Genomic DNA, 25,500 nt, shown 5'->3' on the forward strand with positions numbered 1-25,500 from the left:
AAAGTATTATAATAAATATTATTATACCTAGCGAAAAGACGGGTATTAATGTGTTCGTCTTTCCGTTCTTTTTATTGCACTAACATTTGAATATCAGATATAAATATATTCATATCATGTTCGTAAAAAACCATTCATGAAAGCTCGTGATTTTGTACGAACTAAAAAAGACATGACTTTGAGTTTTATCTTATGTCTTATAAGCTCGTTTGAATAAAAAGGACCCGTTTAATAAACGTCACTTTCTCACAAACTTATAGCTTATTCTTACTATCTTATAGTGTTGTTTGATAAACTAATTCAAGTAGCTTATAACTTAAATATCATTATTTATCTCAATTTTACCCCTACAAATTTAAATGAAAAAACTAATATTAAATCAATATATCACTTTTATGCCATTTCATATTTATAATATAGTCCAACTATTAATTTTACTAAATAATATAAATTCAATCAACTAGCTTATCCACTATCAGCTAGAAGCTGATTATAGTGAAAACATTCACTTCTGGATTGTGTGTCTGAATATGAACACTTATTTTGCAACCCTAACAAAAAAAATAGTTATAGCTTATCCACAAATTGTTGCGGCCATTGTTCACATTTTGCACACAATCTGGATGGCACACAACATTCTAAGGTTCAATTTTGATAAAGCAATGATACATACAACAGAGATAAAAATTGATTATTCTGTTACTATGAGTGGTAACCTATCTGCTAGGTGTTGTGTGTCTTCATATTCGCCTTTTTTAGATTCTTTCTTGGTGCCTACCCATCATCTGAGAACCAATGAGATTACGCCTATTTTTCGGAAGCCTCCAACTCCTCCTTTGCTGAAGGTTAACACAGATGACTCGATAATTAGAGCTCACGCCTCTTGTGGGGGTATATTTTGAGATCATTTAGGAACGTTCCTTGATGCTTTTACTTGTAACCTTTGCACTTGCTCAATTTTTAATGCCGAAATTCTAGGTTATCTGGGCTTTGGAGTATGCAGCTCAAAATTGGTGGTGAAATATTATGTTTAAGAGTGATTCAACTAGTGCCTTATTAATTTTTAAAAATTCTTCTCTAGTGTCGATCTCCTATCGGAATCGGTGGCATTATGCTATTCGACTTGGAGTTCAGATTATGTCATCCCATATTTTATGCGAAGGCAATTGTTGTGCTTATAAGCTTGCGAATATGGGGCACTTGGTTCGGGGATCAGTTTCGTTGAATGATTGTCCTAGAGACTTTGGATGGATTTCTTTATAGACAAATTTAGTTTGCCTAATTTTAGATTCCCTTATATTCTTTTCTTCTTTTCCTCTTATCTTGTTTGTTGAGGGTTTTAGCTTGGTCCCCCTATTTTGTGTGTGTGTGTGATTGGGGGGTGACAACCTGGTTAGGATGTCGGGGATTCTCTTTGATGCATGCTCTTTCTCTTGGCTTATAATTTTTTTTTTTAGCGTTGAGCACCAACGTTTTCAATTCTTTTTATTTTGGATTTCTTCAATACACAATTCCATGATAAAAAAAAAAAAAAAAGGCCCAATTCTTCGTAAAAAAATAAAGAAATGCTCTCGTTAAAAGTTGAATTCAAGACCTCCCGCTTACTAAACAAGTGCTCTAACCAACTGAGCTACAAGAGCTTCTTGGCAACATTTCCATTACAAACATATAGATTTTAATCAAACAACGAATGAGTGGGAGGTCACATTTCTCATATAGAGCTTCTTGTTCACCCTTACGCGTATATTGTCATCAATCGCCTTAAAATGAAAGAGTATACGGTCATGATTTCTCATAATTTTAGACATGCAAGCTAGCTTGTTGACTAGATTGCGGGTTATGCTATCTCTTTACTTACGAGTCCTCGTTTTCTTTGCCATCCTCCATGTACTTTTGTTAACCTTTTATGGAAAGATGTTGCCAACAATTATTTTAGTCGTCACGTTCATGTCTAATTCGGTCTAAGGACCCTCCTATTAGGGAAAAAATTATTTTCTCTGTCAACTTTATCATTACTCACACTTAAAGTTAAAGTCTTTGATTCATGTATTATCTATTTGTTTGATAGGAATTGTTGCTGATATTGACGAAATTTCAACTTGTCAAAATGGATCTATCAACATATTGTCAATTTTTTTAAGATGTCACGTGAAAATAAAAGCATGGACATAAGATATGACTTCCAAGCCACATTTATATAAAACATCATGCTTCAACGCACTTCATGTAATTTCATTATATTCATTATAATAATATTTTGTTATACTCATAATATGATTATGAGTATAAATTTATTATTATAATGAAATTACATGAAATGTTAACGCAGATGTTGGGGAAAATGGATCTTTTAAGTAGATATTATTTGAAGACTTCAATTTAATGCAATACCAACCATTTAGCTATTATGGGGGAGTGTTTGGTATGGTATTTTGAACCGGTCAGATACTTCAAGTACATTGCAAATAACGTCGTTCTTCGTGCTCAACAACTAAGTTAACTTTTTCCACTTTAAAAGAATTTAAGTGATTGTTTTCGAGCCATTTCACTGGCTTGTGTTTGGATTATCTGATCTGATCGTAATAACATATTATTTGGTCGCAAGGAAATGTCATCATCTCAAACTATTGATCAAGTAAAAAAATCCATGTTTGATGGTGGATTTAGGCCAAACACCACTTGTTTTCTTATTGTCTTAATCTTTGATGAATTAATCCTCTTAATTGTTTTTACTTATTAGCTTCTTGATATTCTTTGATTGGTTCTACATTTGTTTAAACTTTTTTTTTATTTCATATTCTTTGTACTTGTGTTAAACTAGTCTTTTAATATAGAGTAGTGATATTTGTATACCTTTTCTAAACAACTTCCATGACAACTTTGTTTTTCTCTATTTTGATTGGTCAAAATTAATAGAGAGAGAAAAATGTAAAGAGATAATAAAAATGTAATGTGAGTATGAGAGAGAAAGTTGTTAAAAAATTGTTAGAAATTGGTTGTACAAATATCATTTCTCTTTAATATATTCATTCGACTTTTCACAACACACAAAAAAAAAAAAAAAAAAAAAGAAGAAGAAGAATAGGTGTGGAAATGAACACTTATTTTGCAACCCTAACAAAAAAAAACAGTTGCACAAAGGTAAGGGAAAATTCGTTCGTGATACTTCTATCAACTAAATGCCTAAGTTCTTCCAAACTATAAATGCTACATATTTTATGCTCATATAAATTCTTTTGTTAATCTCATGTTATTATTAGATTATTTCTTAAAGTAATAAAAACTATCATCTTCAAACACACTATTTTCGCATTTTAGGAATTATTATTTTTTATATATTTATTAGTTAGAGCTTAAATTATAGGTTCTTCCATAGACCATCAAAATCTCATCTCAAAAAATTCTTACGTGAACTTTCATCTAACACGTCATTCTTACACCCAGTCAATTAAAATCTTACACCTCATTAAAATAATTTACTTTTTGCTACACCTCATTAAAATAATTCTTACTCCAACAATCATAAGTTTTTGCTTTGAATTTACTTTTTCCTTAATTTTTTACTTACAAATTGTGAAACATAGTTCACTTTATGTTTCAATTTCCTCCATCGGGTTAGAAATCCAATGATTAAGCGATAGACAAATTGAAAATCAATATCGATAGTGGCTCTTGGAACTGAGAGAGAGATGAAACGAGGCGGTTAAAGCTCCCATTTCTGTATCCATTTTCTTAATTAAAATCACACTTATTTTTAAAAGTTAATAATATATGTCATATTTTTATTGGTTTAGTGTAAGAATTATGTGTTGGATGAGAATTCACGTAAGAATTTTTCATCTCATAAATGGTTATGTATATATTTTTTTTTTTTTGGTGGTGAAACGGTTATGTATATAATATAACTAAACAATTTAACTTGGTTAATGAACTTCATCAAAAGATAAATTATTCAGAAAAACATGAATTCAATTCCTTGATAAAATACTAGACTTTATCTCTGTTGAACTCTCCCTTTCCCATAAGAGATTCAGAGGGATAAAAATAAATAAATAAATAAATAAAATACTACATTTGGATCAGGTATTAGAATTTTGAAGTATATATCCATTTGTTCTTTCAGCTTCAATCCAACATTCTTACAAACTATAGATTTTTGTTGGACCAAATTACTACGAACTACAAGTGAATTGTTGGCGTCAATAAACTAAGAGAAAAAAAAAAGGGAAAATATTTATTTTTGTCTTGGGTTCTTCAAAGCCAATCTTCAGAAGAAGGAAAAAAAAAGACAAAAATACAGAAAATGCTCTCGTTGAGAGTTGAACTCAAGACCTCCCGCTTACTAAACGGGTGCTCTAACCAACTGAGCTACGAGAGCTGGTTGGTAGCATTTTCCAACCAATCAATTTAACCTTTCTTTTTAATAAAGCAGAATGATAACCGCGTGCGAAAATGAGTGACCGAAAAGGTAAGTTAACAAACAAAGGACATTTTCGTCATTATAAAAAACCACCCACATGTCTCATTTCTTTCTCAATACAAAAAAAAACTTCACAAAAAACAACACATTCAGACACACACACAAACACACACACACACATACACAGTGTTATCTTCAACACTCTCTCTATCTTCAATTTAGGGTTCCGAATTTTCCACCAAAAACATGGACTCTGATTCATGGATCTCTTCTCGTCTCTCTAACTCTTCACGCCGTTACTATTCTCGATCCGGTTAGAACCATCATAATTATTTAATTCCAATTTTGATTATTTTTTTTTGTTGAAATTGTTGGTGATGATTTGTTGATTTGTTTTTGGTGTTGTTTCAGATCTGTTTCTAGGTGGAAATGATGATGCTGAACCTGGCGGTGGTGATGATTTAAGGGCTGAATATCTTTGCCCTTTTTGTGCTGAAGATTATGATGTTGTTTCTCTTTGTTGTCACATTGATGAAGAACATCCTCTTCAAGCTAACACTGGGGTGGGTATTCATAAAAACTCTTTCTTTATTTATTTTTTTGTCTTTTTTTTATATTTGTCTATGATAAAAATTGTATTTTTAAGGTTTGACACTTTTCTCTGGGACAAAATTATGTAGTGTATGTAGTTTAGTTTGTTTATTATATGTATGTATGAATATTCCTCAAATACCATTTTGCATAAAGATGTGTTAAATTTTGGTTTTTTACTTTCAAACACTTGATATTATTAATTAAGGGTATACATGGAAAAAATATAAATAGATGCATTTAGTAATTCAAAATGAAGCTTATGTTCAGGGACAATTTTTTTGAAAAATAAAATGTGCTTATATTTTGGAACAATTTATTTTGAAATGTGGTTATATTTTAGGGGAAAAAGGCTTGGTATTCAGTGACTTTGGAGACAAGTCACTGTAACTTCAGTGGAATTTTGTGTTTTATGAAAGAGAAATCATAGATAAGATGAAAGAGAGCAGTATAAGAGAGAGATAGACACGATGTCATGTTGACTTTCCCACCTTAAAAGTAGCGAATCCGGATATGGGAAAGTTAGTATGAGTTTGCGTTGAGAGGTCTTTTTATTCCATAAATTTGATAGGTTGTTTGGTTAGTTCGTCTTTTATCTAAAGATTTAGTCTTTATAGATATACAGGCTCTTCTTCTCGGAGTTGTTGTTCTGTGCAGAAAAGATATTTATTTTTTCTGTTCTACCAATTCTTGTTTGGTGTTCAAAATGATGCGTGTTTTGTTTCTGCTTATTAGTTTGAATGAGGCGTGTTTTAATTAATCTTTGTCCATTATCATGGTAGGTGTTTCTTTGTTTTTGGTGTTTATATGCTGATGATGGTGATAATTGATGGCATTGGTTATACTTTTCAGGTGTGTCCTGCTTGTGGGCAAAAGGTGGGAATGGATCTTGTTGCACATATTACCACGCAACATGCAAAGTTTTTCAAAATATCCTTTTTCAAAGTTGGTTTCTTTGTTCTTGTTTTTATTTCACTTTTAGTTTGATTGTTGCTCATTTTTGTTGCTGCACCATTCATATATGTTTTTGGGGGTAAGAATTAAATATGTAAATTTTTTAACAATTGATATGCAAGTTTGTTGGAAATTTAAATTTTCCATCTTCATATTTTATTGCATTCCTGGAAAACAAATTTTATTTGAAGCGTTGAAGTGTCATGCCGAAAAATGTGTACATTTATGATTGGTTTTGCTTCTTAGAAATGATGTATTTAAACTATCAATCAGAAAACCAGTATGTTTATATTTATCATGTGTTTTCTTTTATTTGTCTCTTAAATGTGCTTCATTTGAGGTTGTGTTTAGTTATTTATTTTAGTATCGTTAGATGGTATTTTCTTTGTGCTGTCTCTGTTGTTCTATCCATTTAATTTAAATAAAACAAGTTGTGTCCGGTGAGTACATCTTAATTTGGATTGCTTTGAGACAAAAGTTTTTCCATAACCAGAAGTTTACGTTCAGCGGAAAAGGAGGGTGAGAAAAGGAGTCACTAACTCAACATTATTTAGAAAAGAGTTGAGGGAAGCAGGATTGCATTCTCTTCTTGGAGGTTCTTCATCCACAGCTTCCTCAAATTCCGAACCCGATACTTTGTTGCAATCGTTTATTTTTAACCCAGTTGTAGGTGACGAAGCTTTGAGCGAACAATCTAGTTCTTCCATTGAAGCTGCCATAGTAAAAGATAGCTCGAAAGATGATTTCGTGGAAAGGTATGTATGTGGATATTATTGTTGGATTAAGATTTCCTTTGCTTTAGAAATGGATGCTAAGTTATAGGTGTTTTTGTAGGGTATAATAACTTTTATCATGTCGTAATATTATATTTTAAAATCTATTGAACATTTTGACAAGACACTGAAACATGATAATATATTATTTACACCATCGGTATATAGATTACTTAACTCTTCTATATAAATGTATAGTACTGGATGCATGTGCCCGCTATTTACTCTGCATATACGTGATTATATTTGTGGACACTTTGTTTGAAATAACTAAATGATGAAATGTTGTATTCTTAGGAGTAATGTCTTGTTTTCATGTGACTTGAACTGTAATTGATCATTTATTTTTGAGCATCTTATCACACAGCTTCAAAGTATTTTCTTTTAATGATAGTATTTGGTATTTAGTCCAAAACATGTAGTCTGACAGTAGCTATGGTTACAGAAAACCACAAGTACAGCTGTCAGATGAGGATCGAGTAGAGAAGACCCGAAGGTTTGATTTCGTGCAAGGGCTGCTGATGTCTACAATTCTTGATGATGAGTTATGACTGCAATTGTAGCTGGTATACTATAATAGGAGCAGGAGCTGATCGCGAGGGAGGGAGTTCATTCGAGTGTTACAGAGTGGCAGTAGCTAGATCGGATAAATATGTAATGAATGTATTTATAGTTATGTTCATAGAATGCAGAGATGAAGAAACCTTTATCGAGTAAATATGTAATGAATGTATCTATTGTTAGGTCCATCTAATATGCACCTATTCAAATATGGGCCCTTATTTCAGCTGCTACACTAGACTGACATAATTGGCTAACATAAAAAAGACTCTGGTCCCTAAAAGCAGTGCATGCACCTGGTTTGGTCCCTAATAAAATTTATTCTAACCCAACTGTGGACTCATTCTTAACACCATAACCATTTTTTTCCCCTTTATATCTCCTCATTCAAGCAATCCTATGTTTGTCTGAATAAATGGCTGTAACGCTGCGTTCGAAGTGTCAATCTAGATTCACCTCCATATACTTTACCTATCAACGATTGTTAATACCCAAACAAAGTTAAAGTTAACTGTTAAATGTTAATGATGTAGAATTTATATCGTATTTTTTCAACAAAAAAAATAAAAATAAGAGCGATTTATTTAAATAGTAAACTTTTATCTTGTAAGTATAGTTCATATAGTAACTGTCAGGACATTTGATATGGTGTGACATGGATTCAAAGTTGTAATTCTCCACCTCTTAACATTTAGTTCATGTTTGTCAACAAAAGAAAAAAAAATTAGCACATTTGATTTCATTATTAGATGGAGAAGAAAAAGAAAATGACTTTAATAAGAAATGATTTTCTCATTTTAATTTCTCTTATGTTCCCTCTCATTTTGTTACATTTTCATGGCCAAGATTAAACTCAACCATGTTGATTTGCATCAAAAAGTAATCTTTAAACTATCTCATGTCTTTTATTGCTTAAGGCATTCCAGGTATACCTGAAGAGATTCTTTCAAAAATCCTAAGACTACAAACCAATATGACTCCATCTTCAAACTATAATATAGAATCATTCCCTTGCAATATCTTAATATTTTAGACACAGATTTTAACAACTTGTCACTTTCCATTCCAATCAAAGGAAAACCGGTTACTATGTTTTTTTTTGGTTACCATGTATTATAGGTCGCAAAATAGAAAAATCAGATGTCCAAATAATAATTTAATATCCCATTAATTTAGCCTATCAAGAATAAACCAGTAATACTGGAATTCTGTAGGATAATTACATCTCACAATAAGGATGTGAAAACTGAGGATTATAATGTACGTCATCATCTATACAAAACTAGGCATAAAGTGCCATGAAAAATATACATTTTCAAGAGACAATTTGACCTTTTTCTACAGAAAAGCAAAAACTTGGTTAAAGGCCTTGCATCCCACTGAAAACTGAAGAACAAACCCTTTTTATCTGATTTTATGATAACACTTAAAAGTGATCCTTGCAAAGAAAATAACGGTATACAAGGTGAGACATCATAAGCTGGAACTTGGCTGCTTCAGCTTATTTATTAGAGAAAACTCTGCTCATCTACAATATGAATAGTTGGTACTAAAGAATTTGTAATCAGGATGGTTAACTTGCAATTGCCTAATCCAGTTGTCAGCAGCTCGCCTCAGAGAATTGGCTTTCTGATCTTCAGAATCCCCTTCAGGGTCCCAGACAGAAATTTTGAACTTGGTAAAAGCAAGGCCAAATATTGGTAGAGATAGCTTGGATGATATGTCCTTATCTTTTCTTGAACAATTTATCGTAGTTGGACCTGATTCAAATAACACGGTTATCATTGGCATCCTTACATATACTTGTCTGTTATTATGGATAGAAAAAAAAGGACAGCAAGACATACTTTGTAAAGGTGTTGACAGGGAATGGAAGGTTAGGAAACATGCGCCCAAATCCTGCAGTGTGGGACCGACAGGTATTCTATATATTGGATACCTACATAATATAAGAAGGAACAAATAATGTTAAATTAGTTATTATTATCATGTGCCAGTATTGTCAAATAGCGAATATAATGGCGCTATAGCGCCGCGGAATTCTACTGAACCACTACTATTCCGCAATACGCAATTTAGTACAAAGTTTTGACAGATAGTGGTATAATAGTGCTATAGCACTGTATCGTAGCGAAATTTGAAAAAAACACAATTTTCTGCAATCCACGATTGAAAACACTGTCATGTGCACTATCCAACATTAACAACGTCCTAATTAAAAGTATATGATAAACATACCAAGCTAATGAAACCCAACTTGAAGATGAAAGATCACAGCTCCGGTAGGTCTTCAAATCAGGAAATTGCTTAGCAAGATCATGAATCTAAGGCAAAAATCATAAATCTTCGTCATGATTAGAAAGCAACATAATCTAAAAGTGGAACTGAACCAAAGGACAATGTTCTTACCTTATCCACTAATGGTTCACGATTATAAGGTGATTCATGCTCAAAGTATTCGTATACAAGCTGACCAAGTGCACTGCAGCTTCCATTCTCATCACTTGATGAACCTGTGAAAGGTTTACTTGCAAGTGAAAGTCTTTCCAGACCAAGGTTGCTTGCATCTGATAAGTTAGGAAGGTTTGAACTGCCATTAACTACACTTTTAGATCCTCTTTCATGATGATAGCCACTGCTGCTGTCGCTGCTCGTGTCTCTAGCTGATTCAGAGTCACTCTCCTTACTGGGTTTCCTGTAATAACATGGAAAAGTTAATGAATCTGTTGTGTAGATGCACTAAAAGAGTTCATGGAAAAGGCTTGGATATAGGTGTCTATCAGTTAAAATTGGATAAAAACAGACGAGGGAAATGATAGAGTACTGCATGGTACATATTACTAGCATGTATATGATTTGGTTTTCATTATAAAGTTATGGGTTAAACATGTATCCTACTAAGTGTCATTTAGAGTTTGCAAGCAATATCAAGTCTATGAGCAATAGGACAAACTAGATTCAGAAAAACTTCTGGTGGCTGGTGACCATCTTACTAACAGTTAGTGTGATCTACAAGTTATATCAGCAATCTGCAGTTCTGTAAACATTATAGATGATTTGTTGAATTTAAATTTTATGTATTGCAAGTGTAAACAAACTTCACACATTCATCCAGACATGTTGTAATACATCATTAGATGAACTAGTTTTACATGGATAGTACGTCAAAACTAAACTCTAATTAGTGTATAGGCCATCCGGTCTTGCAAGTTAGAGGATCAATTATCCGAGTATGTGTACAGCTGACGATGGATCAGTAACAGACAGCATCAGAAGTAACAATCACTCTTTTTTATTCACATGACTTGGGTAGGCAACAATCTATAATCTAGTAATATAATACTAAGTTTAAATCAGAGGAAAATCTTCTAGTCTGCAATTCTGAATCACATTACTAATAAAATCATCAATGAAATGGCCTAAAAGATCTTACTTCTAAGCTACGTAGAACCGAAACTTCAGATAATGTTTGACATGTGTTGATATCGGACACATGTCGTGTCGGTGTCCAAGACACTGATACAACACCGACAAATGTGGTTATATTCATTTACTTTCAATTTCTCGAATTATTACCAGTGTCTCTGTTAGGGGCAGAGCTAGGATCTAATAGTAGTTTGGGCAATGACCAATCAACTTAACATGAATTGAAGACCTATCACATAAATCAGTGTGCTGGTCTACATGTGCTCTCGTTATTGTGTTTTTATGATTTGTTGAATAGACACAGGAAAGCAAAGCAGTTGATCACCCCATCTGTACTAATTATTGCATATGACATTTACAACAACAACCAAGTCTTATCCCACTAAGTGGAGTCGACTCAATAGATCAAATTATGCCATAATGTATTATCATAAACCATATTCCGATCCAACTCATTAATCTCTATTATCTTTCTTAATATAGTTTTTCTAGGTCTTCCTTTGCCTCTAGTGATCTGACTATACTCTACATGGTCTACTCTCCTTACTACAGAATCTGTAGGTCTTCTCTCTACATGTGCACACCACCTAAGCGTAGTTTCCATCATGTTTGAAAAATTATTCAAAAAATTTGGCAGGGGCTCCCCTGTAAGTCTATTACCATACACCTACATCCGCCCCTAGTCTATGTTAGTATCAGTGTCGTATCTCATGTCCGTGTCTAAGTACTTCATAGCTTCTGAGATCCTTCTTCTAAATGCTTTTAGTTTATACTAGTAGCAAAGAACTACCTCAAAACCTATTTAAGGCAAAAGAACATACAACTTTCCAGCAAGTTGAAAAAGGCAAAAAAGAGAGAAAAAAAGTGAGGAAAAAACAAGCTTCATAAACTATTATAGGGAATAATCTAAATCAACGACAAATCATCAACATAAAAAATGTTTGGCCTGTCATTGAAAATAAACAAACATTCATCTGGTCCCAAAGCAACCATGAAGTATATTTCGAATTTTCGAATGTTAACCCCAAATGTAGCAAGAACAATACATCAAAATGTTCAAATGAAAGGAATTAAATCAATCACTGGAAAAGCAAATCAAGAACAGTTATTTTCATACTGAAGAAAGCGCTAACCTTAACCGCAGGGAAGGCTTTGATGGATCAATATATAGCTGAATAGCAGACAAAGAGACATTGTAATACTGTTTAACAGATTCATTCCCACTCAATACCAATGGAACACCAGCTCCATATACACTCCACTCCTTGAAAGATTCCCACAAGTCCCCAAGCACAAAGTATGGTTGCAGTTCTGGCTCCACTGTTTTCCATCTTCTCTTACTTTTCTGTTTGTTCACACATAAATAAGCCAAACAATTCTCTTTGAAATTAAACCAAAAAAACCTAACACCACCTTAAAATAGTCAAAAACAACCACAATACACCATTTCTTTGCATTATTAACACAATTCAGTGGATTGTTGCAAAGTAAGTTTCATCCTAATAACATTATTTATTTGGTTCTAAAGAGCCTAGCGGTGAAACTCAAACACACAAAGTACTGAGAAGCGAGAAATTGTAGGTTTGAACATGTGCCCTAACATATCAAATGTCTTTGCAACCTTTTACCATCTGAGTTATACTTACAAAATAGTTTTATCCTAATAACAAATTAAATACTTGAACACATTAATTCATAAACAACCACATTACACAATCTATTCCCACTGTTAACTCAATTGAAAGGATATTACCAAAGTAAGTATAATCCTAATAATCAATCGAACACTTGATCACATTAATTCATAAACCTAACTTCTCTCATTAAGTAGTTCGGTCGGTGAACTAAGAGACATTGAACATTGAAACAATTTAAAAATCATGAAAACTGACATAACCACTACCTTACTAACATAACATTTCTGTATAAACTTTTTTTTCCATAAACCGAACACAAAGTTTGAACCCTAAAAACCAACATAACAAATAACTTACTATGCCTATGTTTGGTTCCATGTTTGAAGTAGAATTGATTCTAATCTGAATGTCTTTTGAATCTAAAAGTGATTTTTACACTTAAATTTATTGTTCAAATCACTTTACATTCAATTCACTTATAAGTAAAATCAATTTAACAAAATCAATTCGTTTCAAAATCAATTTTTACTAAAAACTATCAAAATCGCTAATTTACTATCAAAATTCATGAACAAAAACACAATAGTTTGAATCCTAAAAATTATCAAAATCACTAATTTACTAACATTTGTCAAAACAATTCATAAACCCAACATGAATTTGATTCAAATTCCAAACATTTAACAGAAAATTAACAAAAATCGAACTCATAAAATAAATAATTATTAAATAAAATTGAAAAGCATTGTTTTACTTTACCAATGGAAAACTATGAGCGGGAACATGCGGCGTGGTATGCTCAAGAAACCGACACAAATTAGAAGCAGCATCAACGGTTGTTTCAATCGAAGTGGAAGAAACAGAGTTATCAGAAGAGGAACAAGGTGTGTTATTGTTTTCAATTAACGTTAATTCATGTTCCTCTTGTTGTTCCTGTTCCTGTTGTTGTTGTTGTCTCTGTTTCCGTAGCGCCGGTGGGCAGTAGAAACGATTCTCGACGTGATGGCGGGTGTTACGACGGCCGACGATGACGGCGCCACCAGAGACCGACATTGTGTTTCCGGCGATGATGAAACGACGACGTTGAGATGTATGTAAAGGTAGGTCAAGAGTTTTGATTGAGTCCAAACAAAACAATAAACAAAGTTTTGTGACTCTGTGTGTGTAAGTGTTAGTTAAGTGAAAATTGTGAACTGTGAAACACATGGGTTTTAACTTTTTTTTTTTTTTTTTTAATTTATTTTAGTCAAAAATATAAAGTATTTTAATTTATTTACACTCAAAAATTATAAACTTTTAATTTAGTTGCAGTCAAAAAATAAAAATCATTTTTTTTAAGGAAAAAAAAAAAACTTTCCCTTCTACGGTAGTTGATTTATTGAGAAGTAGTACATACTTCTAGAATGATATGTATTCCGTCCCCACGCCTAAGCACTCTTTTTGACTAAGAATTTGTCTTTAATATAAAGTTTTTTCAAAAAATTACATGCATTTTTGTAAAATATATCCCTAATTAATACTACTAATTTATTTTAAAATATGAAAAATCAAATTTAATATGCATACAAATAAAGGACAATCTAGTAATATTAACACATAAAATAAACATATTAATTGCACTAACAATTTTTCTTAAAAAATGTGAAAAATGCAAAATGTGTTTGCATATACAGGGACAAAGGAGTACTCTCTCCGTTTCTAGTTATAAGTAAAATTGACTTTTTAGATTCATTTAATTAATGTTGTATGTAATTCATATTATGGACCACATATACTATTAATTTAATAAATCTAAAAAAATCAATTTCTTATAATTAGAAACTAGAAACTGAGGGAGTAATAAGGAAGGAAAGGTAGGACACTAGAAGTGTCTAGAAATAGGATGGGTTACTCAAAGTAGGTCCATAAGTTACTCAAATATTTTTCACTTAATATCGTACTATTATTAAACTTCAGATATATATTTTTCGTATTTATTTATTCTTTTGTTGTGGGAGGGAGAGAATTTTATTAGTAATAGTGTACTAATAATCAAATTATAATTGTCTTGAATGAGATTCAAACTCTATTTATAATAGTATCAAACTCTAATCATTGAGCTGATATCTTTTTGACAAAAAGAAAAACACAATGAATCGAAAGAGCCTAAAAATTACACATAGTATATACGAGGTTTTATTTGGGTGACATAAATGTATTTTGGATAAGAGAGAATGATGAATGAATGATTAAAATAATTTATTTAAATGAGAGAGACTGATTGATTAAGAGAGAAATATGAACAATGTCACCAATATCACCTAAAAACCAATGTCATCCAACTGCAATCCATAGAATATGAAACCTAGTTGGAAAATAACCAATTAGACATCATTCACTTTGTTTGTATGTATCCTTAATGATTAGGACCGAATGACTTAACGCACGAATTAAAATTAAATGCAAAATATATTTTCTTTTTTAAGTTCAAAGGTTTCATCAGGATACATATAGTGTGGCATTCTAGCAACACATGAATTCCATCTTCATAATTAGCACTAGAAACAACACAATTAGTTTGACACGATACATATGTTGTGGGAAAGTAACCACGACAAACTCGCCACACCAAATTCTTAATCTTTGGTGGAACTTTGAGTTTCCAAATTAAATTGTATCTCCCAAGTCTACGTAAATGAGAGTTACCAACAATATTATCCACACACGCGTTGTCGCACTGCATACAAAATATTTACCATTCTTCTCTGTCTTCCATAATAACTAATACTTACCATTTTTGTACCTTCTCTTTTATTGACTAAAATTTATATGAAGCCATCAAATTATGAGGTTCATATAAATTTGCATGACACATGCTAGTTAATAAAAAAAATTATTATAAAATGTACATGTTGCGATACAAACATACTATTTTAATTTTCTTAATATGCGTAAGTTTGTACATGATAAAAAAATTCTTATACTAAATGTGTTTTTTTGTTGATGAAAGCGAAAAGTGTGTTTTAAATAGCATTATTCATGGTAGTAATTTTTACACGAGAGAGATTAAAATTTAATTTGTCATCATTTAAAAGCAAAGAAAATTACATAACAAGTTTATATTGGTAAACTTAAATAGGGGTAATAGTCATTTTAATCCTGAATGTGTAATGAGTAGTCAGTAAAATCCTTCAATATATCAACATTTTAAAACAGTCTCTAATTATGCCATTCGTTAGTTAAAAATAGTCCCAGTAAAATATTTTTTTGTACTGAGATATTATTTTAGCTTCAAAACTATTTTGACTAATAAAATGCACAATCAAAAACTATTTTAAAATTTTGATATATTCAAAGATTATTGTTACTATTCATTACATATTTAAAGATTAAAATGATTATTACCACTTCTATACTACTGCAGTACTACTAAGAAATTAGGTGATAGGATCCATTCTCTATAGCAAATAGTACTGTCAGTAAAAAGTAGTAGAAGAGAATTAAAGTTCACTCACCAGCTTGATTGAATTTTGAACCCCATAAAGCTTGAAGATTTGACTTGTCTCGAAGTTTCTAGATATTACGAGGCTTGTTTGATTGAGTTTTGTTTACTTTTAAAAACTCTTTTGACCCTTAACTATTTAATTGGTATCGCTTTGGTCCCTTAATTAAAAAAAAAAATTGTTTGAGGATTTTAAGTTTTTTTTTAGTCTCGTTTTGGTCCATTCTGTTAGATTTCCGTTAGAATTTTAAAAAAAAATTAACTCCTGGACACATGTCACCTTGTCATTGGCTCTAAGTTTTTTTTTTTTTTTTTATAAAAAAAAAATCTCAGAGCCAATAACAAGGTGACACGTGTCCACACTTAACGTTTTTTATTAAAACTAACAGAAACCTAACAGAAGGGACCAAAACGAGACTAAAAAAAAACTTAAAATCCTCAAACAATCTTTTTTTTAGTTAAGGGACCAAAGCGATACCAATTAAATAGTTAAAGGACCAAAAGAGCATTTAAGCCTTTTTAAAAACTATTTTCTAAATCAATTTTATGAAACTGTTTTTCAAATGAAAAAAAAAAAAAAAAACAGTTTGATAATTCTATTTTTAAAATTGTTTTGGGAATGAAAAAAATTGTTTGATAATTTGTTTTTAAAATATGTTTTGATTATTTATTTCATAAAAAGTATATTAAATTTCTGGTTACACCCAGTTTTTTTAAAAAGTTTTTTATAATACCAAAATTATCCTTTTATATAAATTTTCTTAAAATCTTGATTTCATTCATTGTCACTCTAAAATTCCACTCTCTTTCACTCACCAACGATTAAACAATCCTGATGTTCAATTAATCTCTATGGAAGATTAAAGAGTGAATCCAAACATCTTTCATTCATACTCGATTGCATATAAATAAGTGAATTTTTTTTTCTTTTTCAATAACGTTGGTTTCAATTTTCTTCTTCTTGTTTAACTGCACTATACGACAGTTTCAGTTTTACATTGTTGACGTTAACTTAAATTCAGTTTAAGTAGGTTCATGTAAACTTAGTTTACATAACCTATTTAAACCGAGTTTAAGTATGTACACTTAAACTCAGTTTACATGACCTACTTAAACTAAGTTTACATGTATATACTTAAATTGATATTACGTATAATCATTGAAGAATGTTGAACTTTTAGATGTACACTTAAACTTAGTTTACATGACCTACTTAAACTGAGTTTACATGACCTACTTAAACTGAGTTTAAGTATGTATACTTAAACTCCGTTTACATGAGCGACTTAAACTAAGTTTACATGATCTACTTAAACTGAGTTTAAGTATGTACACTTAAACTTAGTTTACATGACCTACTTAAAATAAGTTTACATGTACATACTTAAACTGAGATTACGTAGAATCATTGAACAAGGTTGAACTTTTAAATGTACACTTAAACTCTCCCTACTAAAACTGAGTTTAAGTATGTACACGTAAACTCAGTTTACATGACCTACTGAAACTAAGTTTACATGACCTACTTAAACTGAAGAGGGATTTTAGGGTGTAACCAAGAAAAAAGGAAAATGCTTTTTGAAAATTAAATTTTATGAAAGGGTAATTTTGTCATTTTAAGGTGCAATCAGGATTAAACATGGTGTAATTAGAAAAACTCTTAAATTTATACTTTAGTTTTTTATAAGTATAATACAGTATCAAAAGAGATTAATAATTATAAACCTTAAAATTCCTCTAGAAAAAAGTAGGAAACTTAAATGTGTCATTTTTTACACAAACATCCCGTTAGAGTTGTTCGCAAGTATGCGTCGGATAGAAAGGTCATGACTCAGACAAATCAACGAGGTCAATTTAGATTTCCTCATAGTTTACACTAAATCCGACCAAACCCGAATTGATTTGGTTCAATAATAGACTTATGATTTTAAACTGATAAATCTATAAGTTGATGGTAAATAATAATTTTTCAAAATTTACATTGACTTAGTTTAGGAGTTTTGAGTGGTGTATCTTGAGGTAATTCAATTTAGTTTAAATGTTAAAGTTTTAAATAATGGACTTCAATCAAAATATTATGGGAGGGGTTTGTGTGAATTTGACAAAAACGTTAAGGCATCTAGTGAGGCGACGCTAAGATGAAATGTCATCATAGGGGAAACTCTTGTCATGGTAGAGTTTAACATAAAGATTCATGGGAGTAGTGAGTGGTTTGGAACCAAGTAAGCTCGTATATATTACTAAGTTAAAGCAATACTTGTGCAGGAAGATGTAGAGTTACCAAGATGTGAATATGCAACTTCTAAACCTAGGAAACAATTAGTTATTTAATGAGCAAATCTTGTCTTGGAAGTACCAACAATGATTACATCATCATCAACATAGATCAATAGGTCTTTAATGGCTTTATTTGGATGCATCTAAGAAAGTTAAAGGAAAGAGTAAGAAGGGAAAGATTGTCTAAGGAAAGAAAAAGAGTAGAAAGTGAGAGGATTGTTTTGGTTGTTTGGTACAAGGGAAAGTGGAATAGAAAGTTGGAGGAAAGAAAGATCTATATTTTCTAATTGACATAATTGCCCTTAAACAAAAATAATATGTTAGTATATATAAACATTGTATGTACTTTAGTAGAAGAATAAAATATGTCATACAACAATCGAATCATGTATGCCTAGAGACTAACAAAAAGTTAAATGGTGAATTACTTAAAAAAAGCTAGGTGTGAATTGAAAAAATAATAAAGAGACACCAGCACGACGACTTGCAAAAACGCAAAACCCACCAGAGCCACGACGACTTGCAACAAAGTGAACGCACGACTAACCGAATGGATTCCAAACCCATCAACCACCTTGGATTTGCATCGCGTCCAGCAGTAAGATAAACTCCGGTGAAGATAAACGAGTCGCGGTGGTGCCGCCGACTGAAACCCCATTTGGGGGTTGGTGATGGAAGCCATCCAAGACAAGCAACCACCACCACTTTTAGATCTACATCTTGATGACGAAATTTTGGATTTGGGAGAAGAAGAGATTGGTGTTTTTGACTTTAGAACTGATTACATAATTTGAAACTTTTAACTTTAAAAGTGATTTTTACATTCAAATTTATTGTTCAACCCATTTATGTAAATGTATTTATATAAATCACATCACATTCAACTCATTTTGAATTAAAATTATTTTTACAAAATCAATTTATTCAAAATCAAATTTTGTTACCGTAAATCAAATATACACATGTTTCGATAAGCTTCTGGTATTAGAAAATTTCGGTGTTCGAATTGCAGTGACTCATTGTGATTTTGACATCTATGTTGTTTCTAACTAAATAAATAGTTAGTATTTGGTTCAACATTTTTTTCTTCTTCTTCTCTTTCTTCTTTCTAGAATGGCGTCTTAAGACTGCAATATTTATAGATATTTATTGAGAGAGACTGCAATATTTCCTCTTTTTTGGATAATATGAAGCAGAAAGAGTACACATTTGTTGAATATAATGCCGTATAATACGTGGTTCTTTGAATGCTTCCAACTCAAGTTTTGACCTGTTCACAAAATTCTTCAGACTCACCTTAAACTAAACCAGCTTGACAGTTTGATATTATTTTTTTAAAGAGCAAAAAACGTCATCGAATTAAAGAATATTAATCAATTAATTAATTAATTTTTTTGGTCTTGATCAATTAATTAATTATACCAGTGGTAAACATAAAAAACAGATCTACAGTCACGCGGCAACAAATCCAAAAAAGTATGTCAATGTCATTATTTGGTAAATATTTTATTTATCAACTTCAACTTTCAAGTTGCCCTTAAGAAACTTTCAAGTTTAAACTAAGACCTCAAAAAAAAAAAGTTAATAAACTAAGACCTCTAAAAACAAAGGTAATAAACTAATAAGAATATTCTCTCAACAAAAAATGAAACTAAGAAGAATATATTTTGCTTATTTACCAGAAAAAAATATTTTGATTAGTCAAAAGAAGAAGAATATTGTGAATTAATTTGACACTGACGATTTTTAGAGCTGTAGATATTTACGTATTTAATTGTTGATGTCCATTCAAGTGATTTAACTTAAGTTGAGGTTTATTCTTTTGTTACTAAGTTGGAGGTGGAGAAGGAGACTATTTGCATAGGAGGAGAAACGACCAGTAAAGTAGAGTGTGTTATGTTGCTTGATAATATTTTTTTTTTTGTAGGATAATGTATTAGATAAATGGATTTAGAAACATTACCCTATCAAAGGGTACACGGTAAAGGAGGTCATCATAACCCTATGCCTAATGATCCACTTACTATAGATTTGCATTCAAGCTTAATTAGGAACAAAGCAGAACCTCTCAAGGTGTAATTTTTCACATGACGAACAAAGCAATTCCTTTATGATATAAAATGTCAATATTGTTATTTCTTTTTAATCAAAGCATAATAATAAAAAAAAAAACTTATAAAAAAACTCATCAAATTCATAAACAAACCTAAATCTTCATCATATAAAGATAAAAACCCAAAGTTTATTAAAATTTTGCTATAAAAAGGATAACAATTTTGACATTTTATAACGTAAATGATTAAATCAGAAAAAGAAAAAGATAACGAAGGAAAGTGTTACCTGATTATAAAATAAATTATTAAATTGAAAAAAAAAGTTAAATAACTAAAATGTTATCTATAATTAAGTTAATAGACGAAATATGTAATTTTGCTAATTAATATTGCGTAAGTTTTTATTTATTTTATATACGTTGTTTTGGATTGAAATTTGAGTGGTCTTAAAGGAGAGAAAAACAAAAGAGAAAAGAAAAATTAATAGTAGATACAATAATTTTGTTAGTCCAAATAATATAGTTTTCTTTAAAAATAATATCATTCAAATTTATGTCACGTCACAATGAGAAAAAAAATGGCCTAACGACCTTGTATTACACATCATCATCATCATCCAAAGTCTAAACAATACATCTTCAGTTCCTATAAATACAAGAGTGAACTCCACTAATAAATCACACAGGCAAACAATTAACTTATTAATAGTTTGTTATTTCATACATTAATTAGAAATTTATAATTCATTATCATCATGGGTGTCTTCAACTTTGAGGATGAAACCACATCTATTGTAGCTCCTGCTAGACTTTACAAAGCTCTAGTTACAGATTCTGATAACCTTATCCCAAAGGTTATTGATGCCATCCAAAGTATTGAAATTGTTGAAGGAAACGGTGGCGCCGGAACCATCAAAAAACTTACTTTCGTTGAAGGTTAGTATATATGTGTGAAAAATTGTAGTGGCAAGAAACTTTTTTTAACCCTATGTAAAGAAAATGTTTAAAAACTAAATTGGTTTGAGAACATGTTTTCTATTTTTAATTACAAAATTAAGTGTTAGAAGAAGAACAGCTACGCCGACATGGTCGACAATTTAACAAAAGTTCCATATCACAATAAATATCTACTTAGCATATGTTTGAAACTACGATGAGATTACTCTCAACACACGACCACCAAAAACTTATATCCTTAGCTTCAGGTTTTTTACGGTAAAACAAAATGGGAAACAAGTATTAAGAATTAACCCTTCAAAGAAAGTATTAAGAATTATGATACATAACATAAATAGTGGAAGTCAACAAAGCATTTTTGATGACATTATTACTAGTATTAATTTTATTTTTTTTTGAGGGGAAAGTATTATTATATTATATTATTATATGCGTTTAATGGAGATCTAATGTCGGTGTAAAATTATTTTACCGTCGGTAAGACCAAAAATAAATAAATTATTTTACCATGACAACTATGACAATTCACCATACTACCAAATAAGCCCATTTAAAAACAGTTTTTCAATACTTGACCAGAAAAACTAGTATTTTTTAAAAGTAACATCAAATATTTGACTTGTTGATTGTCAAGTGTATATCCTCTTTTCTTTTAGTGTTATGTTAACTTGTATCCTAAGAGTATAAGATAAGAAACTAAATGTAGAGATTTAACTTTGAAATTTGTACATCATAATTTTTTTTAATGACACATTGTGCAACATAATCTTAAAATCTTTTTTTTTCTAAAGGATAATCTTAAAATCTTAAAAACTTATATTTTCTTTTATTATATATATATTGGATTATTTGTTACTGTGTTTTTTATATAATTTTTTTTTTATGAGAAACAGTAATTTTTTAAAATTATTTTTAATAGCTTCTTATACTAATTTTTAATAGGCTTAATTGCACTTTTGGACCGCTATCTTTCCAAAAGTTACGGTTATGGACCCCTAACTAATTTAAAAACAAAACAACCCCCAATATTTAGATTCTTTGGCAGTTTTGGACCCCCAAGGCAAAAAAATTGACACGTGGCACCTCACTTAGGATGCCACGTCAGCGTTGACCGAGTCAACAATGAATTTGGGGTCCAAAACTGCCAAAGAATCAAAACATAAGGGGCTGTTTTGTATTTAAATTAGTTAGGGGTCCATAACCGCAACTTTTGAAAAGATAGGGGTATAAAAGTGCAATTAAGCCTTTTTAATAACCTAATTGAACTAAGTGAATGTCCATCATGTTAGTAATTTGTGAAACGAATCAATTATTATGAGCAGGTGGTGAAACAAAGTATGATTTGCACAAAGTGGACTTAGTAGATGATGTTAACTTTGCTTACAACTACAGCATAGTTGGTGGTGGTGGACTTCCAGACACAGTGGAGAAGATCTCCTTTGAGTCTAAATTGTCTGCAGGGCCAGATGGAGGATCCATTGCAAAGCTTACTGTGAAATACTTCACCAAAGGTGATGCTGCACCTAGTGAAGAGGAAATCAAGGGTGGCAAAGCTAGGGGTGATGGTCTTTTCAAGGCTCTTGAAGGTTACGTTTTGGCAAATCCTGATTACTAAAGCATATAGCTAATTGCTTGCTTGCTTTATACATGGTGTGTTGTGATGCATTTTATTATATCATGTGGGCTTGATTTGGTTGCCAAATGTAATTTTCTATTTTCCGTTTGCTGAAGTTTGAGATTGTAAGTCATATGTGTACCTCCCTTCAAGAAATTATAATAATACTTCATCTATTCATTTTTACTTTTTTTTTAAAAAAATAAAAATTGTATGCAACTATTTATATGTGGCTTTCGAATTTTAAGGTTATTGTTAGAACGAAAACTAATAACTGAAGATTAAATAAGAGAACGAAAGAAAAAACAATGAACATACAATATTTTTTAACACAGTTCAATCAATTGTACCTACCTATGTGACTATAGATCAACTATTGTTCTATTTCTATTACTGTGACAAGAATTAGGGTTTCATATTACAAGCTGTATATATGAATTATATGTTAAGAGTCCCACATCGGTTAGGAGTTGGCCTGACAATTTATTTATAAGTGGGGGGCAATCCTCACCTCACAAACTGATTTTGTGGGGTTGTGTTAGGCCTAACCACGATTTCTAATTCTATACTTCATCAGTTATACTCATCAATCTTTTAGACTCTAAGATATCTTGGTTAACCAAAAAATAATTGAACATAAGACAACCCATTCTCCATAAAACAATTCTCACACAATCTTTCCATATCAACATACACCGTGGCTTCTTAAAAATAATAAACCCTATGAGAAAAGTAAAAAAACGAGGCAATCTTGAGAACATAGTGGCCAAATATTAGAGGACAATTGGTATGAAATGAATAAAAAAGGGAAAAATCTTACAAATGAATGAAGGAGTACAAGAGTGTTTATATAATGGAAGCATGAAAATAACTATAACTAGATCAAAAGAGAAAAGAGTAAATGTCCTAAAATGTCCTCTATCTCTCTTGGTATGATTCTTTCTCTTATCTTCTTCATTGTGCAATATCCTCCCACAAGTTGGAGGTTGGTAGATATCCAACATCCCCAACTTGGATAGAAGAAGATTGAAAGGCTGCAGAAGTAGTGACTTGGTGAAGAAGTCTGCAACTTGATCTTTAGAGGAAATAGGTAGTAGCTTGAATAATCCAGCTTACATTTTTTCTCTAATAATATGGCAGTCAATCTCAAGGTGTTTGGTAATTTGTTCATGAAAGACTAGATTAACAGCGATGTAGATAGCACTTTGATTGTCACAGTAATGAACATGTGCTTTGGTACATTGAATCTCTGATAAGGTAAAGCAACCATTGCAATTAACAACTAGTAGATGCAAGTGCTCGTTATTCAGCTTCTAATGTGATCTAGAGACTGTAAGTTGTTTCTTTGTTCTCCAAGAAACAAGAGATTTGCCAAGAAAGAATCATTGACCATAGATTTACCACTTTCTTACATGGAATAATTTGGTGAATTTGCCAAATTTGACATCACATCATCGCGATATCTAAAATTGTATCGTGCAATGAAGCGTGTCTTTGGTTTCATGGTACATAAATACAAAAGTGATTTTATACACATAAAATTAATTCTAATATGTGATGTCTACCGAATATGTTTCTTTAGAATTGATTGTATAATTTGAAACTTTTAACTCTAAACTACATTAAAGTTTACTGTTCAACCCATCTACTATTAATTTAAACATAAATCATATCACAATCATCTCATTTTTAACTAAAATTATTTTAACAAAATCCGGTTGACAAAATTCTAATGATATCATGATCTTACTGAAGAGTCAAAATTAAGCTTTTGATCAATTGCAGTAATTCATCGTAATTTTGACATATATGCTGTTTATAACTAAAAAAAAATTATTGGTAATGTTAACTTGTGTTCTAAGGGCACATGTTAAGGAACTCAAAAATAACAATTTTACATTGAAAAACATAATATTTTAACTTTTAAGAAGTTAAATGCACAACTTTTTGATACGTACTTCTATAATTAGTTCTTTAACATGTGCCCTTAAGGACAAAAATTAGCATTTGTCATAAATTATTTGTATTAAATTCAACGTTTTTTCTTCTTCTTCTCTTTCTTCTTTCTAGAATGGCGCCTTGAATTGTTCAAAAAAAAAGAATGGCGCCTTGAGACTGCAATATTTATATAGACCGCAATATTTTCTCCAAGTTGAATACTATGCAATACTATAAGACTAGGACTCCCGAATTTCCTCTTCTTTTTTGGATAATATGAAGCAGAAAGAGTACACATTTGTTGAATATAATGCCGTATAATACGTGGTTCTTTGAATGCTTCCAACTCAATTTTTGACCTGTACACAAAATTCTTCAGACTCACCTTAAAATAAACCATCTTGACAGTTTGTTATTATTTTTTTAAAGAGCAAAATACGTCATCGAATTAAAGAATATTAATCAATTAAGTAATTAATTTTTTTGGTCTTGATCAATTAATTAATTATACCAGCGGTAAACATAAAAAGACGGATCTACAGTCACGCGGCAACAAATCCAAAAAAGTATGTCAATGTCATATTATTTGGTAAATATTTTATTTATCAATTTCAACTTTCAAGTTAATAAACTAAGACCTCTCAAAAAAGGTAATAAACTAATAAGAATATTCTCTCAACAAAAAATAAAACTAAGAAGAATATATTTTGCTTATTTACCGAAAAAATATTTTGCTTAGTCTAAAGAAGAAGAATATACTTTGCTTCAGCAAAAAATGTATTTTGTATGTATTGTAGTTGAGGTTTATCATAAATTC

The 25,500-nt window shown here is 30.9% G+C and overlaps 3 protein-coding genes and 1 non-coding gene across 4 annotated transcripts; 2 read left to right on the top strand and 2 right to left on the bottom strand.

The window, feature by feature from the left end:
- Positions 1-4,304: 4,304 nt before the first annotated feature.
- Positions 4,305-4,378, bottom strand: TRNAT-AGU (transfer RNA threonine (anticodon AGU)). Its single transcript has one exon. It is a non-coding gene; the product is annotated as a tRNA-Thr (tRNA).
- Positions 4,379-4,540: 162 nt separating this feature from the next.
- LOC11433101 (protein DEHYDRATION-INDUCED 19 homolog 4) lies at positions 4,541-7,582 on the top strand. Its single transcript, XM_024775718.2, has 5 exons — positions 4,541-4,733; positions 4,832-4,983; positions 5,864-5,941; positions 6,467-6,720; positions 7,184-7,582. Exons 1-5 carry the CDS (start codon positions 4,667-4,669, stop codon positions 7,287-7,289), a joined length of 657 nt encoding a protein of 218 aa, XP_024631486.1. The 5' UTR covers positions 4,541-4,666; the 3' UTR covers positions 7,290-7,582.
- Positions 7,583-8,440: 858 nt separating this feature from the next.
- On the bottom strand, positions 8,441-13,526 carry LOC11417129 (uncharacterized). The gene is made up of 6 exons (XM_003594778.4): positions 13,122-13,526; positions 11,859-12,070; positions 9,709-9,994; positions 9,538-9,623; positions 9,147-9,238; positions 8,441-9,059 (listed from the first exon to the last, which is right to left on the bottom strand). The coding sequence occupies exons 1-6, from the start codon at positions 13,413-13,415 to the stop codon at positions 8,824-8,826; spliced, it is 1,206 nt and encodes a 401-aa protein (XP_003594826.2). The 5' UTR covers positions 13,416-13,526; the 3' UTR covers positions 8,441-8,823.
- Positions 13,527-20,853: 7,327 nt separating this feature from the next.
- PR10-1 (Class-10 pathogenesis-related protein 1) lies at positions 20,854-22,965 on the top strand. Its single transcript, NM_001405042.1, has 2 exons — positions 20,854-21,109; positions 22,453-22,965. The coding sequence occupies exons 1-2, from the start codon at positions 20,929-20,931 to the stop codon at positions 22,743-22,745; spliced, it is 474 nt and encodes a 157-aa protein (NP_001391971.1). The 5' UTR covers positions 20,854-20,928; the 3' UTR covers positions 22,746-22,965.
- The last annotated feature ends 2,535 nt before the right edge of the window (positions 22,966-25,500 follow it).

The sequence above is a fragment of the Medicago truncatula genome, chromosome 2, assembly GCF_003473485.1.
Source record: "Medicago truncatula cultivar Jemalong A17 chromosome 2, MtrunA17r5.0-ANR, whole genome shotgun sequence".
Lineage (NCBI taxonomy): Eukaryota > Viridiplantae > Streptophyta > Magnoliopsida > Fabales > Fabaceae > Medicago > Medicago truncatula.

Coding starts and splice junctions, on each gene's coding strand:
- LOC11417129 (XM_003594778.4), bottom strand. CDS start 13,415: ATGTCGGTCTCTGGTGGCGCCGTCATCGTCGGCCGTCGTAACACCCGC. Junction 9,995..11,858: donor AAGCCTTCCCTGCGGTTAAG/GTTAGCGCTTTC, acceptor ATGTTATTACAG/GAAACCCAGTAAGGAGAGTG. Junction 9,239..9,537: donor AGTTGGGTTTCATTAGCTTG/GTATGTTTATCA, acceptor TATATTATGTAG/GTATCCAATATATAGAATAC.
- PR10-1 (NM_001405042.1), top strand. CDS start 20,929: ATGGGTGTCTTCAACTTTGAGGATGAAACCACATCTATTGTAGCTCCT. Junction 21,110..22,452: donor AAAACTTACTTTCGTTGAAG/GTTAGTATATAT, acceptor TATTATGAGCAG/GTGGTGAAACAAAGTATGAT.
- LOC11433101 (XM_024775718.2), top strand. CDS start 4,667: ATGGACTCTGATTCATGGATCTCTTCTCGTCTCTCTAACTCTTCACGC. Junction 4,984..5,863: donor CTCTTCAAGCTAACACTGGG/GTGGGTATTCAT, acceptor TATACTTTTCAG/GTGTGTCCTGCTTGTGGGCA. Junction 5,942..6,466: donor AACATGCAAAGTTTTTCAAA/ATATCCTTTTTC, acceptor CCAGAAGTTTAC/GTTCAGCGGAAAAGGAGGGT.